At 42.1% G+C, this 19,233-nt stretch overlaps 1 protein-coding gene across 1 annotated transcript; it reads right to left on the bottom strand.

Annotated features, from left to right (window-relative positions):
- Nucleotides 1-1,035: 1,035 nt before the first annotated feature.
- On the bottom strand, nucleotides 1,036-18,466 carry LOC133114094 (medium-chain acyl-CoA ligase ACSF2, mitochondrial-like). Its single transcript, XM_061223286.1, has 16 exons — nucleotides 18,462-18,466; nucleotides 16,854-17,049; nucleotides 13,824-13,952; nucleotides 11,126-11,179; nucleotides 10,717-10,835; nucleotides 10,177-10,339; nucleotides 9,155-9,250; nucleotides 4,996-5,147; nucleotides 4,039-4,130; nucleotides 3,839-3,915; nucleotides 3,599-3,706; nucleotides 2,999-3,150; nucleotides 2,609-2,750; nucleotides 2,022-2,132; nucleotides 1,508-1,576; nucleotides 1,036-1,333 (listed from the first exon to the last, which is right to left on the bottom strand). The coding sequence occupies exons 1-16, from the start codon at nucleotides 18,464-18,466 to the stop codon at nucleotides 1,283-1,285; spliced, it is 1,716 nt and encodes a 571-aa protein (XP_061079270.1). The 3' UTR covers nucleotides 1,036-1,282.
- Nucleotides 18,467-19,233: the final 767 nt, after the last annotated feature.

The raw sequence follows: 19,233 nt of genomic DNA, 5'->3' as shown, positions 1-19,233 counted from the left end.
ACCATGACACTTACCTGGTCACGTGAAGATTTCTAGCAATGCGGAAGCATGCTGAATTGATTATCTAGTCCCCCTAATGGCTGTATCTACCACAGCTTTTTGGATGTCAAAATAAAGGTTCATTCATCATTCTGCCATGAAAAAAATGATGAGAATTATTTTTTTTACTAATTTTTTTAGAATTATTGGATCTTTTCTCTTGGTCCCAAAAACTTTTTAGTTTTTTAAATAATTTGCTTACCAATGCAGGCCTGTATATATCCACCCTCATTTCGAAAAATATGTGGAAAGGTGATCAGGCTTTGGCTGTTAGGGGCTCCGGTGCTTTGGAACAGCCTGCCTGAAGATAGCAAGCTGGCAAACTGTGTCTGCTTTTAAATCACTTCTTAAAACATACTTTTAGAGGACGGCATTCCTCTAGTTTTCTTTCATGCTGCTTTTAGCTGGTATTTATTCTGTTATTATAAATTCCGTTGCTGCCATTTATGTTTCTATGTGCTTGCTTTGTATTTTAATCACATTATTGTTATTTTATTTTATTTTGTGTCAAGCACTTTGCAACTTCTATTATTTTCATTTGCAAATATTATTATTATTATTATTATTATTATTATTATTATTATTATTATTATTATTATTATATCATTTGGATTTTTCCCATCCACATTCATGGAGCAACCCCATTGCACAGCACACACAGCTGTCATGCCTGAGTGCAGATCCACAAGTTTCTGGTCCCATCTTTTTCCCAGTTTCCTATTGTAAGATGTCTGATATCATCCACAAGGGCCGTGTAGTCCCCTGTAGTATCAGGCTGTTTCTAGGCTGATGGCTTCTTGCCCTGTAAATTTTGTCAAAAGAATCTTTTCAATATTTTTGCATGAGGCCCAATGAAAGGTTCTGCATGGAGGAATGGTCAAATCCCTCCAAATGTATTCTATAACTTATCTCAAATTACAGGAAAAGAAAAGACTCATAGCTGTCATCTTTGCCAGGTGTAGGTTGCACAAAGTATAAAATCAGAGGTGCTAATAATTGTGAAACATGTTTAATTGAAGTAAGAAACCTGAGCTTATGGCAAAGACCAATGGGACATCCAATTTCTTGAAGAATACTCATCGATGCTGCCTTCAAATATAACCAGAATAAGGCACCTAAGAAGGATTTTTTTTTGATGATTTCAGTTTGGGACACGCCTACGAAGGACAAGTGTGTAAAATTGTGAAAATACTGAAAATGGTGCCTTCTGCTTGAGACACAGCCACACACTCAAACTGGCCCATCATACTCCCAGGCTCTTCTCCATCTCTGCACGCAGCTTGTGCTTCTGGACCTGAGGACGAGAACAGAGAACAGTTGGTGGGCGTCATGCGGTTGCAAGCAAATTTTTAAAATGTTTTTTTGCATTGATTAAAAAATAGATATTTTGTGATTGCCACAGTTAAGGACATAATGCTAATTTCCAGGAGTCTCCTTGATGTTCATGCCCTGAGAAGTCAGTCCTTACCTTTCCACTGATAGTGAGCGGGTAGTCCTGCACAAATGTCACATAGCGTGGGATTTTGAAATGAGCGATCTGCAGGAAGAGACAAGAAGTATTCACAGATTCATTAGGCCTCTTTGTGCAGGTACTGATGCCTTAGTACAAGGCACATGACTGAGTGCTAAGGCACATGACTGGGACACGGAAAGTTGGTGGTTCAAGCCCTGTAGTAGCCACGATAAGATCCGCACAGCTGTAGGGCCCTTGAGCAAGGCCCCCAACCCAGCATTGCTCCAGGGGGGATAAGTCACTTTGGATAAAAGTGTCAGTTAAATAACTTAAGTAAAATAAATATTATCACAGGTGTATCAGAGTGTGTCAGAACAGGTACAGGTGTGTAATAGCAGTTAGAGGTGTGTTATAACAGACATGTTATAACATGTGCAGATGTATTCGTACAGGTGCAGGTGAGTTGGAAAATATACATTTGTCTCGGGTGACCCTGTTCAGGTATCTCTGGACTGGGTGTGTCTCTGACCTGGCCCTTGCAGTAGGCTTTGATTTCCTCAGCAGTGCAGTCCTGTCCCTCCTTCAGCTTAATGCAGGCACATAACTCCTCCCCCATCCTCTCATCCCGCACCCCAACCATCTGCAGGGCACACACAGGAGAAAAGCATTTTCTTTGATTGGTTCCTGCCAGTCAGTGACTGATAGCATGTCAGTGTAAGTTGCCATTCCACTCAATAACTCCAGTGTGAAGAGTGAAGTGGGGCAGGCATAAATGCCACAGGTTGTAAAACTGGAAAGAAAATATCAGGTCATGGCTATGGACAGCCTCACAAACTTGTAACCTACTGGCATAGATGTAAAACTTGGTTCCAAGATACAAGTCCAGTGCTCAGCACCAAAGCATATGCAGTTATCTCAGGGTGACTCATGCTTCAATAGTACCTTTCCTGCTTGTACTATATTCAATATTCAGGCAATATTCTGGTCACAGTCAAATAAATGCGTTTCCTTCCTACAACAAAATCTTAGTCCTTACTTTAGCTCCACCCATTCTGGGGGGTGACAGAGCTGCAGTGTACCAACACACCAATCCCCACCCTCTATCCCATGACTTACCTGCACATCATGCACTTTGGGGTAGGTGTGAAGGAACTGCTCGATTTCAGCAGGATAGATGTTTTCTCCTCCTCGGATGATCATGTCTTTGATCCTGCCCTCGATTCGGCAGTATCCATACTTGTCTAGCCTTGCGATGTCACTGTATGTGAGGGGAGACGTTTTAACAGAGTGGTCATGTGACCACCAACAGGTAAATAGATTTTCATAATTTAAATTATAATAACTACTGCTTATAACAATATGAACTGAAAGCAAATCTTTTTTGGTAATATTTGCACAATGGCTGGCTTTAATCTTTTCTGACTCCTTTTTTCGTCTTTACTATGTTTGTGTGAACAGGAAATTTGTCCAGGTTCACTCTCCGAGTTCATTTTCACACAAACTCACCCGGTCTTGTACCAGCGGTCCTTGGAGATGCACTCCAGTGTTTTGTCAGGATCGTTCCAATACTCCTGCATCACACAATATCCCCGGATCATCAGCTCTCCTGATGTCCCCAGGGGCACAATATGCCCAGTACTGGGGTCCACCACCTTCGCCTGAAAAACACATTCACTTCAGACCATCATTGTGATCACCACTATCAGGATCATCACCTTCATTTTCACCATCGCCACCCCAACCATCACAGTGCTAGAGTAGAGTATCTAGAAAAGTGCTATATAAATGCTATGATCTATCTATCTATCACCACCATTGCCCACTGTCTCCCAAAACCTTATAAACGCTAAGAAATTAGACAAAAAACATATAGAAAAAACACAGAACCTGACCATTTTCATCACCAGCAAATCTGGCCAGGCCGAATGACTGAAAATGTTTCTCATGCAAGATGCACATGCAAGTGTAGGTACATATCAGAGTGAATGGTATAAGCAGACAAACAATGGTCGTGAAACAGATGTGGGAACACACAAAAACAGCTGTAGCTGACAAAAGTGCAATGAAAAAGGTATAGATGAACATTGGCAGAATTGGATACCTCACCTCAGTATGGTTCATGATACAACCTACAGTCTTTGTCTTTTTCTCCAGGTTGTCCAGTGGGTACCCCAAAAATGTGAGAGGGCTGTTCTCTGTGGTGCCGTACCCGATCTTCCCCATAGGAAAGCCATCAGCAGCAAGGAGGGGTGCAGACAGGGAGACCACATGTTCAGCTCTTTCTCAAGTCATATTGCTGTCCAAATGTACATTTTGACAGGGCCTGTGTGTGTGAGTGAGACTCACCACCACCTCCTTCATATTCATGGTAGTCATGACCTTTTTCATGACCTCAGGTAGACAGGGAGAGCCACCTATTAATCCTGCAGATGCACCATCAGATGCAATCATTTTAACATACAAGCAGTTGCCCCCACACACAATTACCCTCACACACATCATTATCATCATCACAACAGGTTTCCATCCTGACCCCTTTCACCTACCTGCTTCTAGAGAGGACAGGTCATACTTGTTCAGTTCTGGTTGCCCCAGCATGTCGATGTACATGGTGGGCGTGCCATAGAAAATGGTGCACCTGAGCAGAGATAAGACACACATTATTGTACGTCGCTTTGTATAAAAGCATCTGCTAAATAAAAGCATAAAAGCATCTGCTAAATAAAAGTAATGTGGAGATATTGCTTTATCAATTGCGGGGGCATTCCAAATCAATCCATTTCTGACCTCACCCATTTAGATTTGAATTATTTTATACATTAGACACACCCCTGGGAGGACAGAAGAGCTGAACATAGGGAGATACGAAAAACATTGGTTTTCACCACTGTTTATCTAGAGCAACAGGAGCCTCACAGGATTTTGGCTGGAATAACAAACAAAAATAACAAATGTAAAGAAAATAGCCCGACTTGCATAGTTTATAAGCTGGCTTGCGTCTCACATAGCTTTTAAGCTTTTCCACTTCGCATCTTGGCTCTCTCTCCTATTCCGTGTGTTCCCAGTCTCAGCCACACAGTTTTTTTGTAAGCCCATTTTTTGGCCTTTGTCTCAGTAAAGTTTTGTTTTCTCAGTCGCATAATGACTTTCCTGACTTTCACCTTTACAATACATTACATGAAATGACATTGCCATTTGGCAAATTCTCTTATCGAGAGTGACATACAGTGGGGTGTAAGAATGTGGGCTCCCCTGCTTTAGATGTATGTTTCAGAGACATTAGGGTAAAAGGGTAAAGGATTGGGAAGAAGGGTGTGGACTGGGGAGTTGGAATGCACACTGCAGACCGAAGAGTAACTGGTCCCGTCTGCCTATCCAAATCCAAATAAGTTTTTTAAGATGGCTCAAAATTAATTCAATTTTTGTCAGCAGGCTACTCCTACATGCGTGAAGGGTGAGAGGTGGGCATGGTAGCAGTGTGAATGACAGGTGGGAGGAGGTACCTCTCTTTCTGGATGGCCTCCAGGTTGGCTCGGCCGTCATAAGCAGTTGAGGGGAAAACGAGGGTGATGCCATGCTGGGCCATGTTTAGTGCTCCTACCACCGAGCCGAAGCAGTGATACAGGGGTACGGGTACACAAGCACGCACCTGTGGCTGATACCCCAAAATCACAGATGCCTATTACCCTCAAGCTAAGGCATTCACATCAACCAAGTGCATCTACTCATGGAGTTTTTATACATGTATAGAAGTCTAGGATACCTAGTTTTTTTATATCAAAAGGAACAAATGAGAAAGAGCAGAGAAATACATAAGAATTCTTCAAATGGTGAAGAAATATCAATTTGTAACTGCACAACAGATCACAATCATTCTCCAGTACGTAGGCATAGATAACCATCAAGGAAAGACTATGCCAGCATAATCTCAGAGGGTTCAAACCCCTGGCAAGCCTCAAGAATAGAATATTTGTTAGCACAGTTACAGATGCCAGAAATGTACATGAAGAAAAGGTGTTATGGACCGATAACATAAGGTAATGTAACAGGCCATTTAGCCCAGCAATGCTCGCCTTTTCCTATCCCTGTACCTCCTGGTTAGTTTGCCTAAATGATGAATCGTATCTAGCACTGTATCAAGCCTGCTCATCAAAACCCCCAGTATTTCTGCCTCTGCTACATGTCTTGACAAGCTTTTTCATGCGGTACCTTAACAAATGTTTTTTGGAAATCTAGATTTACAATATCATCAAAACACTTGGCTTCCTCAAAGAATGCCAAAAGGTTTGTCAGGCATGACCTACCCTTTCGAAAACCATGCTGGCTAACCCTTAGAATGTTATTATTTTCAAGAAATAATTCCAGTTTGTCCCTAATGATAGATTCCAGTATTTTACATATGATGCAAATTAGACAAACAGGCCTGTAGTTTCCTAGATCAGTAAGGCCCCCTTTCTTATACATTGATATTATATTACCTTGTTTCCAGTCCTTTATATTTATCCAGTTTCTAAAGACTGTCTAATACTTGCCAGTGGTTTCAATATAATCACATTTAACTCCTTGAGTACCCTTGGGAATATGCCATCAGGGCCTATTCTAACTTGATATTGGCTGAGACATTCTAAGGATTGAGTATTCCTTCCGGTCTAATCGTAACCTCCTCCCTGGTAAAACTCTCAACAAAGTAGCCATTTAAGGCATCAGAAATATTTATATTCTTAAACAACAGTTCTACGTTGTTATTGTTAATGCAGTTAACCTCCTCTTGAAATTTGGCTAACCTTAGCACACACATTACAATATTCAGCTTTATTACTCTCAGTGCTGTCCTTTTCATATATTTTATACAGTTTATATGGCATCAGCAGGATGAATACTGAAGTATACAGAAACATTGGGCTCATAAGAAAAGACCGGGAAATAGAGAAAATGCTCATTAGGCAAATGGAATGACCTTGCTCCTTCAAACATCTGTTCGATGCCACGTCAGTTACAGAAGTGCGGCAAATAGGGATCCACAGGTCGATCATTTATACATCAGACTTTCCTAAATTTATCCGCAAGGATGTGGTTTTCTTGCTTCTACTTCTAGCTCCTAGATGGAACATTTAAGGAGTTGGTATGTCCTTAAAGATGGCAGACCTTGATCGATTTTTGTCCAATTACTTTTGAGTCTATGTATAAAAAAGGCTGCCATTCCTACATGGTTCACCCAATATGAATATAGCTTAAAGCACTTTGCACTAATCACATAGTGATTGTTTTACTTCAACTGTTTGTTTGCTGGAGCATAGAGCAAAAACAAAAAATGTGTCACTGTCTAAATACTATTATGCACTGTATTAATGTTTCAATGGAACCAACCAAAATAAAAATAAAATAAAACAAATAATCACCAAAATGAAGGTTTGGAATTATTGGCACCCATGGTTTTGTACCTAGGGCATCTACCTCTGGCAATGGTAACAGCATGGAGTCTTTTCCTGTAATGCTTGATAAGTTTAACGAACACATTTGGAGGCATTTTCCTTTATGCCATTCCTCTATGCAGATCTTTGCACATTTGTAGATTTGAGCATATCAACTGCCCTCTTCAGTTCGGCCCACAGGATTTGTGATTGGATTGGATTGACATTTTATTGTCACAGAACCATTTCTGTGTGATTTTTGAGGTATGCTTTGGGTCTTTGTGTTGGAAAGTCCACCTACAGCCAAGTTTCAGCTTTGTGGCAGAGGCAACCAGATTCATTGTCAGCCTAAAATGTCTGATACTTGGTGGAATCCGTTGATATTAACCAGTTCCCCTGGACCTTTGGATTAAAACAGCCCAAAACATCACTGATCCACCAGTATATTTCACTGTGGGTATGAGGTACTCTCCTGTTATGCATCTTTGTTTCGATGCCAAACAAAACATATACATGTCACGTTTCAGGTCTGTCTCACCATGTTTTATGTTGATTTATGTTTATTCATGTTGTCTTAGTCACGTAGTGTTTTATCATGTATTATGTTAGTCTAGGTTCGTCATGTTGTTTAGTTTATTTCTTGTTACGATTTATTTTCTCGTCATGTCTAGTTATGTTTCGTTACGATTATATTACCTGGTTATGTTGAGTGATTATCGTCTTAGTTTCGCTTTGTGTTATGTTTCGATTTATGTTTATTGTACGTTAACTGGTCGTTGTTATGCATACACTTTTACATGTTTTTCCGCAAACCTTGCGTTCCGCCTTTTCTCTCTCTCTCTCTCTCTCTCTCTCTCTCTCTCTCGTTCTGTCCTTCACTCCCCTAATGTTTCTATTTGTCTATTTACTAAAACTACTAACGCTAGATCAGGATTGGGTAGAAACTAACAAGACTAATCATGTGTTCATGTTACCTTACGTTTCTCGTGCATGTCATTTACTAATTTACTAATGCTAGGGCAGGATAGGTTTATTACTAACGATTACTAATCTCCTTGTTAAACTTGTCATCCATCGCACCTGTTTTCCATTTCCTTGCTACGCTCTAACTAATTGTCTACACCTGTCTACACCTGCATTTATAGCCCAGTCGCGCAACTGTTCACTGCGAAATTGTCTACCTCTGTTTACCACGCAACTCTTGAGCATTATTTACTGTTTGATTACACGTTACGATCCACGCCTGTTTACTGACCATCGACTATTGATTTCTGTTTTGTGACCTTCGTTTTGTTTCTTGACTACGTCCCCGCCTACCGTTTTTGTACTTTTGCCCCGCTGATTGTTTCATGGTTTCGACTCCCGCTTCGTCCACGACTACGCCTCTGCCTGCCGTCCGTCTGTTCATCTGCCCCGCTGACAGCTCTGCTGCTACCGGACCTCCCTGCACGCCTACCGACTACGAGATTGCCTCTTCCCTCGGCACCGTGCTTTTTGTTTGTTTTGTATTTGTTTGGCTGGATCTACGTGTATGGACTTTGCTTGTGTTGACTACTCTCCTGGGATTCGTCCCGAATAAAGCCCTGAGGGGTCTTTATATTACTATTGTTTCTGAGTCGTGCATTTTGGGTCCAACCCCCACGCACCCGTCTCAATACAAGTCTTATTTGGTCTCATTTGGTCATTGAAATCATGATTGAAAGAAGGTGTGGTCAGATGAGAAGTTTTTGTCAGATACAGCATCAGCATGTTTGGCATTGAACGAGAGATACATAAATTGAGTGGCACCTTATACCCAAAGTGAAATATGGTGGTGGGTCAGTGATGTTTTGGGGCTGTTTTAATTCCAGAGGTCCAGGAGCACTGGTTAAGATCAATGGCCTAGTGGATTCCATCAAGACATTGGGGGTTTCCAAGACCAGGCTTAAAATAAAATGTACATATTTAGTGCATGTGCAATTTCTATTTGGTTCCGAGCAGTCATTTATTGCTTATAGTTAATAAACAAATTAATCTCAAGCCTAATATACAGCTAGGTTTGACTTCCTAAAGTTTACTGTCAGACTAACCCATCAACAAGTTTGAAGACTCAAATATTTATTCTTTTGAATAATTGTCCATAATTGGCATTGTATAATAAGTTAGCACATATATGGCATATAGAGGTTTTCTGGGGACACCCTAAATTATGACCAGATCCTACTTGCCTGAAATGTGTGATGTATGTGTGCTTGTGTGCATCTCTACTTACCCTCCAGGCATAGCCAATACGCATCCCTATGAAGTAGGCATTATTGACGAGGTTGTGGTGGGAAAGAGTAGTACCTTTTGGACTACCTGTGGTGCCCTGCACTCAGACAGACAGATAGACAGAAAGACATACTGAGAAGTGATGTAGGGGGGCCTGTAGCATAGTGGTTAAGGTACATGCCTGGACCTGCAAGGTCGGTGGTTTGATCCCCGGTGTAGCCTCTATCCGCACAGCTGTTGTGCCCTTGAGCAAGCCCCTTAATCCTGCATTGCTCCAGGGGAGGATTGTGTCCTGCTTTGTCTAATCAAATGTACGTCGCTTTGGATAAGAGCGTCTGCCAAAAACGCCATTAATGTTGTCTCTCTACCAGGGAAATCAGGCTGAAATCACAGCATACTGCTTTCCTGTATAGCAACATTTAAGTGCTTAACTGAATGTGGAAATTTGAAAGAGTCAAATGTATTCCTCCATATGATTGTCAGTAGAAAAATAAATGCAGCTACGTCTTTCTTTCAAATAGATTGTGTAATATAGTAGAGGAACTAGTGGGTCTGTTCCCCAAGTACAGATCAACAAGAACCAACAACTGAGGGAGAATGGACCAAATGGCCATTGCCATGAATGAAAACACATCACAGGAAGTGGGGAGGGGGGTGATTAGATCTTGTCTGGGGCTGAGGGATGGGGTAGAGTATATAACACAGAGGTACTGATCAAAGAAGTAAATTTGAATGGATTAGGGGCTCGATAGGGTTGTAGATTGACCAACAACAAGGTCAGATACTTCAGGGAGTGGTTGACTGCACTGGACTTGGCTGCCATGTTTTCCAACATTGATGACTAGTTAGAGCCTTATTTCTAATAGTCTGCTTCCTGAGACCAAACCTGAAAAACCTGGAGCCACTATGGATCCTCAGGAGTGGAGTCTGAGGCCCCTGGTCGAGAGAGTATACCCGTGGATACAGACTGAAAGGCAGCATGGAAATCATTAACATGCACATTCATGTATGACTAATACTTACCGATGTGAACAGGATGTTAATGGGGTCATCGAAGGATAGTTTCTTCTGCAGACTATCCAGTTCCTGCCGATGGTGGCTGTCTGCTGCCTGCATCACATCGTCCATGTGGAACATTCCAGTTTGCCGGCTGTCTGTCACAATCACCATGCGCAGGTCTGGCAGTCTGGAGATGCACGTGAGAGAGAGTGTGTGTGTGTATGTGTGTGTGTGCGTGTGTGAGAGAGAGAGAGAGAAAACAAGAGAGAAAGAGAGAGAGCATAAACAAGTCTCAGAGCCACTCTGTGCCAAGGCAATTCATGTCTCGGGAACATTGTGCCAGTGTCCGCATCAGTATATCAGTGTCCATATCACGTGTTCATTTCCAGATTTTCCTAAACTGGCTCAAATTTGGAAAATGTGAGCTGTGAGCTGCTGTGTGATAACCCCTTTGTAAAGGGCCCTATACAAACTTGAAGACTGATCGACTGACAAATTATATTTGTCTGTCAATGTACTGCATCAGTGTTTTAATGCTCCAGGTCAGTGCAGCAGGGCACATACCTGGCACTCTTGAGGCCTCCAGGCGTGGCTGTCTCTACCTCAGGGCAGAGCTGCCTCAGCATGTCACAGTAGTTCTGGGTCTTAAACTTTGTGGGACACACGATCGCTTTGCACTGCACCTGCAGCCACAGGACCAGACACAGGATCAGGAAGCAGCCAAGAGCCTGATGTGATTCATCAGTGTGTGCTACACTATACTGGGTTCACTGTGTATGGGGTCAGTTTTTGCTGCACTGTACTGAAGTAGTCTGGGGTCAGTAAACCAGCCCAGTGCCAAGATTTATGCTGCAAACCTTTGACTTCTTCCTTTGGGAAAATTCCAGTTCCCTTTATATAACAGCCCAAGCGCAGACACGCACACATGCAGGCAGGGAAGCACACACAGACACAGACACCACCTTTTACCCACCTTCCTCAGGGCAAACTCCAGCTCCTGAAGCTGATAGGCTGGGTTCACAGACACCTGCAGAGGAAGACAATTGAAGGATACGAATCTATAAATTGACATGCAGTTTGTCTTGCATAAAAATTGTATAGTCAATGGAGCTACATTTTGGGCATCGTAGTGGGGGGAAAGGGAAAAGTGGAACTGAGTACAGGGGCCCCAGCAAAATGCTTTCCCCCAAGAAGGCCAAAAGATAAAAGGAAGGGAGACTAGAGAAACAAAGGAACATGAAGGAAGGCAATTATTAACAACTTTTATTCAGAAGAAAGGTGAGCGCAACTTGCTCACACTGTTTAAGTGTTAACATTTCATGTCATTTAGATTGAAGGCAATCCATGCAGCCAGGATAGTTTGTGCTTTAAATTAGAATTTAATTTGGGGCAAACTGAAACCACCTATCCAGGTATGTTGTTCATAGTTGTTAACATTAGCTATCCATTTTATTTTTATATCTAGCCATTCAAAACAGAGAGTGCAACAGCTGACATTAACACTAAAATGAAAGTCTATTGTATTTTGGAGTGTAATATAATAGAAATTGTTCTGAAAGTTAGGATGCTTTTTCTCATTTGAACTATGTGTTTACTAAACATGCGCATAAATAGCGTATAAATGCCAGTGGGGCGTGTGCTTCATATACACTCACTGAGCACTTTATTAGGTACACCTGTACACCAGCTTGTTAATGCAAAGATGTAATCAACCAATCATTTGGCAGCAACTAAATGCATAAAATCATGCAGACATGGTGAAGAGGTTCAGTTGTTTTTCAGACCAAATGTTAGAATGGGGAAATACGGATGGCCTGTAGCATAGTGGTCAAGGTACATGACTGGGACACGCACGGTCGGTGGTTCGATCCCCGGTGTAGCCACAATAAGATCCGCACAGCCGTTGGGCTCTTGAGCAAGGCCCTTAACCCTGCATTGCTCCAGGGGAGGATTGTCTCCTGCTTAGTCTCTGGTCTCTACATTGCTCTGGATAAGAGCATCTTCAAAATGTCATTTATCTAATGTAATGTAATGGAAGAAATGTGATCAAAGAGACTTTGACCGTGGAATGATTGTTGGTGCCAGACAGGATGGTTGAAAATCTCAGAAACTGCTGATCTCCTGGGATTTTCACACACAACAGTCTCTAGAGTTTGCAAATGATGTGAAAAACAAAAAACATCCACTGAGCAGCAGTTCTATGGCAGAAAATGCCTTGTTAATGAGAGAGGTCAGAGGAGAAGGGCCAGACTGGGCAAAGCTGACAGGAAGGTGAGAGTAATGCAAATAAGCACACATTACAACAGTGGTATGCAGAAGAGCAGCTCTGAACACACGTGTCAAACCTCTTAAGTGGATAGGCTACAGCAGCAGATCAATAAGTTTTTAAAAAGTCTAATAGTTAATATTGCTCACTGAGTGTACATGCATATGTACCCCAACATTTTCTTCCTTTTTTATACTGTACACAGCAAAGCTTTCTCCCAGATACACTTTAAGCAGACTGCTCTTCAGACAGGACACAATCTGAGAAGTGGTCTTCACAGATAGAGGGGTGTCAACAGGCCGAAAGATGGCCCCAGGTCTAGAAGTTCCAGACACCAGACATCTATTTAAAGAAGTCAAAGTCAACATATTTAGGAAATGTATCTGGAACGATAGGAAACCTGGAAAGAAAATGACGCAAAACCCCTTGATTTCATTTCCCCTGTGAAATTACAGAAATATTTCAAACCCTGGTTAGTTTTAAGTGACAACTCACCGGATATCCCCCCGTGGGATAACTATAAGTTTCCTCAGGGGGGAACGTCCTTGAAAAGAAAGGGTATTGTAAGACTGGTGTATGTGATGGGGCTTCAGGTGAGAAAATTATTAACTTTCTCACAAGCCAAGGCCAGCTATGGATAGAAACTTAACATAAATGCAGTTATGGTCACAGTTATTACGCTTTTGGGCCAAGTAGTGACTATACCAAAGCTGTCAAAAATAGAGGCTGATCAACCATCCACAAAAAAAAAAAGGAGGAGGTATACGCTGTGTGAGTGGGCCCCAGTGTAGTGGGCGGGGCTAGAATTGCCCATTCAGTGGGCATGGTCCAGTGGAGTGAAGCACTAAGGTGGCCTGGCTTATCAAGACAGCCTCTTAAGTTACACAATGCCTTCCTGGAGTCCATCAGAAGTGCAAAGTCCGACACCATTTCAACCATGTTTTAAAACACAGTTGTTTAAAGATATTGTTTTAGCCCTGCCTACTTACTATGGTTTCTTTATTTTTATCACTACGTTAGTTTTCAGTACCGTTTTGATCTCTTTTCATGATGGCACCAAACCTCATCATCTTCCATGTGCCTTTTTTCGTGTGTGTTTATAATTTGCCTTTTACTTAAACTGCTGCCTTAATTCTTATTTTTCACTGCATTCTTTGGTATTAAATTGTTTAAGGGAAAAAATATATAAATATAAAACACAATGTCACAATCACTGTTGGTAATTGAGAGCAACTACCAACATCAACACTGAAATAACAGCCTACCAAAGAAACTATTCTAGAACATGAAGAGCACCCTACTTAGTCCACTACACAGGGAACTAGTGGACTATTTGAGACACAGCCATTATTTGTGAGTGTATCTGTGAAGTGGGTGGAGTGTAAGTGCAGTGGACAGGGCTCACCAGTAGGATGCCGGCCTTGGCTGTGGCGAACTGAACCAGGATCCACTCGTAGATGTTTGGCCCCCACATCCCGAGCCGGTCCCCCCTCTTTAGCCCCAGAGCAAGGAGCCCAGCAGCCGCCTGGTCCACCTGTAAGGCCACACACCTCCGTCAGCCCTGTGACTGCTGCGTGCCCTACTGCGGCACCTCCTCAATTGTTTTCACAAGAACTACATCAATCTGGTTTTTAAGGCCGATACCACCCATATCTGGATTGTTTAAAGAATATTTATGAGAATTCAGGAAAGCCCACACAAATAATCAAGCGACATCATGAATCTAAGAGGCAATGTAACTGCAGCACACTCCCAGTAATAAATGAAACAACAATGTAATTCAAGGAGGAAATGTTCTTTTGAAGAAGGAAGTGTTTTTGTTCTTGTCCTTGTTCTGTAATATCATCCCATTAACTGGACTTTTATAAAGAAATAAACAGCAATTCAAAGAAATTCTGTAATACTCCAGAAATGTGGATGGAGGAGGGCCCCCTCTTGGGAATGAAATTGTGAATTTAAACACTCATATTTTTTGTAACCCATTACACAATCGCAAAGGTGATGTTTTGTCCTTAAAACTGGCAAAACACATGTACAGTATATGTTGGGTAGGTAAGTCTAATACATAAATCCTATGACTTCAGTTTTTCCATTTGTTTATCATCATATTTATGAAAAACTGAAAATTTAAATGAAATAACATAACAAGGACGCCAAAGTCAGAAGACATGGGCTGTGTCAGAAACTGCATAGTAAATTTCAGGCTGATTTTCATTGAAACGTAGATGAAGTAGTATGCCAAATATGCAATTTCGGATCCAAACCAAGTCTTCACACCTTCACTAAGCAATATGAATATTGTTACTTTTCATTTTGAAGGGCAGATGATGCTTTGCTCATGTCAGGTAGAATGCTCTGCCTGTCGCTGTGGATACCTGGACAGGAAATGATTCATTTCTGATGGAATGCCCCACAAGTAAATAAAACATTAAACCACAGAACTATTATGCAACCTATTTTAGTTAAAATAAATGGTTTGCTGGGATGACGTGAATGGCCTTAAGGTCTGAAGTCTAGTGACTCCAGAAATGTGTTTTTATATCCACAAATATTGTTCAACTGGCCAGCTTCTTCTTTGGTTGTTGTGGTGTTTTACCAACCTTTCTTGGAACGAGTGTAGCTGCAAATCTTAGAGGACTGCTGCAAATCTACACTATTCCCATGGTCATCGTGATGTATCAACCTCTTATTGGATACAATGCTATCACATGACTGATACATAACATATACTTTCAGTTAACTTAATAGCTGATCACTAGCAAGGTACATATAGCTAAAAAGCCTGCCAAACTAATGAGCTAGCCATTGTGAATTCCAGGTGACAGCAAGTGTTAGTGAGCTGGGAACCTTCCAAAATCATTAAGTCAGGTACAGAAGTATAGCTAGCTTATGAGATGGTAAAATTCATATCACTTAATTGTTGGATTCACTCTGTGGAAAGGTGTCACAAAGACAGCCCTTACTGAGCACAATAAACGAAACCAAGGATCAATAGTTTGCCATACGTCATTGGAATTATGACTGGAAGAGAGTGCTATGGTGAGATAAGACCAAAATTGAATGTTTTGGCCATGCACACCATTGACATGGCACGAAACGGCAGCCTCAACTGGAGTTGTGACATTGAGATATACGGGTCTATTGTGGCCAGGGCGGGGGCCCCACTGCTGTTCTCTACAGCTCAGCATCAGTTTCACTGGACCAGACTGTCAGTGCAGGTCTGTCTCCATCGCCACCACCAAGGGAACCCAAGTCTTGAATCATTTGTGAATTTCTACAGGTGAGGAAACTTGCCGCCCACTCCCTTTCTGTCAATGGGAAAACCAGATCTGTCAGTTTTGGAAATGTTGACATGAAAATATTTGTAATATCAAACATTTCCTTTTCTGTCCATTAAATCAACAATCTTTTGTCCGGCAAATTGTTTTCATAAAAGCATATTACTTAAAGTCAGTCATTTTCTTCCCTTTTTCTCTCATATCTGTCAGTTTTGGCTGGGCACGCCTCTTGCGTCCAGCAATGGGGCGCACTCGGAGTGTGCCCACATGCGTGTTCGATTGCAGGAGCGTGTTCTCTCTTTCGGATTATATATTTCGGCCACACAGATTGGCTACTGCCAGAACCCCAGCAGGGGACACTTTATTGTGCCCAGGGCCATAGATATACTACAGCCAGAGAACTTTCGCAAGAGCTGAGACTGCTTGCAGTTGGTCTCTAACAGTGAGGGTTCGATTGAGATACTAGGGTGCCTCACCAGTATCTCTGGCAAAGAGCGTAAAAGAAAGCTTAACCATAGCCTTGGTACCTCCACATATTTCCGGACAGGAGACGAGGAAAGGAGGTGAGGAGTGGAGTAGTGTAACGCACCCCGAGTTTGCCAGCCTGCTTAACTCATGTGTTCAACCTTGTTCTTTCACAATTCGACGAACATCTAGCTTGTAACCGGAGAACCAAGTAACTCACTTAGCCTTAAGCAGGTTTGTGCCCAAGACACTGCTGTCCCAGCAACAAGCCTATCTGAATTGTTTAATCTCTTTATGAAAATGAACATCCTGACTTCATCCGAAAACATCAACAACCTAATCAGGTTAACCGAGTTGGCGATGTTTATGAAATAGGGCCCTGGTCTTATTTCTCGTAACACAGACACCACAGATAATTCTTCATTATTTTATTAACCCTATTCACTTTACTAAGCGTCCAAGGTTAAGATTGCAAAAATAAATGTTTCTGTATATAGTTGGCATTGCTTTGTCTGTCCTTTGTAATTACGGAGGCTGGAGGTAGGATTTGCGTGCGTGTCCATGCGTGTGCACATAGCAACCCACATAAGTAAATGGCCACCAGTTGCCTCTGTGTCTGCTAGGACAGTAAGAAAGGGTTAGAGGCCTTAGATGATTGGTTGTTAAAGAACAGAAGGTTGAACCAGACTCACTTCTTGTTGGAACTGTGCGAACATCTTGCGGATGCCGTCCTGCAGGAAGACCACAGCCTCACGGTCAGGCCAGCGCTCTGCAGTGTTCTGCAGGGTTTGGCCAATGGTTTGGGACAGCAAAGATCTGGAGGAAGTGCCGTGGACATAGCTGGTGGTGACCTCTGGCACACTGGGAACACTGTCCACATGGAGGGCACTGGAGGGGGGCGGGGAATCATACTAATCATAATAATACAGTAATAATAGTCATCACACTCTTCTAGAAAAGCAAGTGACAATTAAGCACAATGGTTAGGGAACTACACTTGCATGAGCAGTAGGGGAGACCAGGGAACAACTAAATACTTTTGGGTTTTCGCTGAATTAAAAAATATATATATATTTGAGCAAATGTTTTTCATCCTGAAAGAAGACTTTGCTATGACTGTATAGACCATCGGAAAAGTTCTAGGACATTCCTGGTGATGACAGTTCAGTGGAGTGAATCTGACTACGCGGAAAGTGTAAACAGCTCTGGGGCACATTGAAACAGCGTCCGAAATGTCGGAAAACGGCTTTAATACAGTAAAAGTTCTTCTAATACAGTAAAATGCAACATTCTTACCGTTTACATTTGCAATCTGATAACGCATATTTGTTAACTATTGATGGCGTTTTCAAATCATCCTGCCACTCACTCAAATTTTTCAACATGCCCCGTGTTAGTCTCCGCTACTCGACCTGAATTCGGTAAAATGTCCAGCTGAATAAATTGATTGAGAATATGCGCAGTGGATAGGAGCGTTTGCTGAACGCATACAAATCCAAAATCGAAATAAACGTCACAATCAGGCAATGATTTGATGAGTGTCTGGACACCCAAATTAATTCCAAGAATACATGTAAAAGCTTACGCGACTCCAAGACAATTGGGGAGCGCAACACATTCATGTAAACATGGGTAATCGCTAATATCATTAACTACATGCCATGCAGCAGTGGTTCCCAACCGTATTCCTGGAAATCTACCGTCCTCTGGGTTTTCACCCCGAAGTCACACATAATTCAACATCCCGAGATCTCGTTGAGCTCTAAATCCACGAAAATGTGGCCAGTAGCCGTGTCTCTCACCGACACCCAATAGACTGGGTCGCTAGGATCTCCAAGGGGTCTGTGGAGCTTTCGCGCACTTAAATAATCGTAGTATGATGTATGACATATTTACGCATGCAGTGTCCCTTTCGCAATTCGAAATAGCGAGTTCCCTAGTCGGCTTGAACACAAGCGGTGTTTATATGCAGGTGCGATCTCTCTCTCTCTCTCTCTCTCTCTCTCTCTCTCTCTCTCTCTCTCTCTCTCTCACTCACTCACTCACTCACTCCTCTCTCTCTCTCTCAGATTCAAATGTGCCCCCCCATCATCTGAACCCCCTAACAATCTTACTTTCCTCTTCTCCCTGCTCTGGGCAGCTGCCCGGAGCTCTAGCCCAACTTTCCTGAGCACCCCCTCCTGCCCCAAGCCCAAGACCAGCTGTGTACCTCCCTCCTGCCACTGTTGATTCAGCTGCAGCACCAAGCCTGTCCCCCTGCCTGACAGTGCCACCCATTGGTGTTCCTGCCATCCCTCTACCTCATATGTTCTTGGACTTCATTCATTCGGATTGGACATTTATATACTTTCATTCATCCGTTTATATTTAAAACCATTTTTTCAACAAACCGGTGTCAACCAGCGGCAGATGGGTTCCAATAGGCAACAGTGGCAGGGAACAGGAAGAAACTTTGATTAGAACTGGAGTAACCGGTAAGCTCACTTTAAAATCAATGCACGTTCATAACCAGGCGTATTATTGCGGTTCTAAACTATTCTAAACTAGCAATCCACAAGTTTCTGTAGTTGGAGCAAGCCAATTCAGGGTGTTTAAAATGCAAACGCCACAGGGATTTGAATGCTTCCGTATTTGAGTTAGCAAATAATTTCTGTTACTGTTGGTTGACTAATGGCCTATTGTAACGTTATGTCGTTTCTTAAGATTCACAGAAGATCTGTGTTTATTCGTTGACACGCGAATTCAAACTACCATCAAACTGAACGTTTCCACTATGCGGTATCTAAAAAAATAAAAATGAACAAAGCAATACATCATTGGACAAATGTTGCAGGAAATATTACAATACGCTTTTTACATTCAATCCACAAGCTACAGTCGCGCAAGCAAGCAATCTGCGGCCATTTCAGAGGGTTAAGAATGCAAACACGGCATGGAATTGAATGCTATAGTAGCCTACTATAGTTGTCAAATAGTTTGTGTGTTTTAAATCCGTAGCTGTTCGTTCATTTATGGCTTATTGTATGGAGTTTTTCATCCGTGTTTATTCGTTGACACGCGAGTTCAAACTAT

Source organism: Conger conger, chromosome 16 (genome assembly GCF_963514075.1).
Source record: "Conger conger chromosome 16, fConCon1.1, whole genome shotgun sequence".
Lineage (NCBI taxonomy): Eukaryota > Metazoa > Chordata > Actinopteri > Anguilliformes > Congridae > Conger > Conger conger.
Note: the sequence above shows the minus strand (reverse complement) of the source record. Positions and strands in the feature narration are given on the sequence as shown.

Bases quoted from the DNA above. Each gene is read 5' to 3' on its own strand.
- LOC133114094 (XM_061223286.1), bottom strand. The intron at 11,180-13,823 runs GTGAGCCCTGTC...CTTCCTCTGCAG, and splicing joins CCAAGGCCGGCATCCTACTG to GTGTCTGTGAACCCAGCCTA. The intron at 5,148-9,154 runs GTAAGTAGAGAT...TTGGGGTATCAG, and splicing joins GTATTGGCTATGCCTGGAGG to CCACAGGTGCGTGCTTGTGT.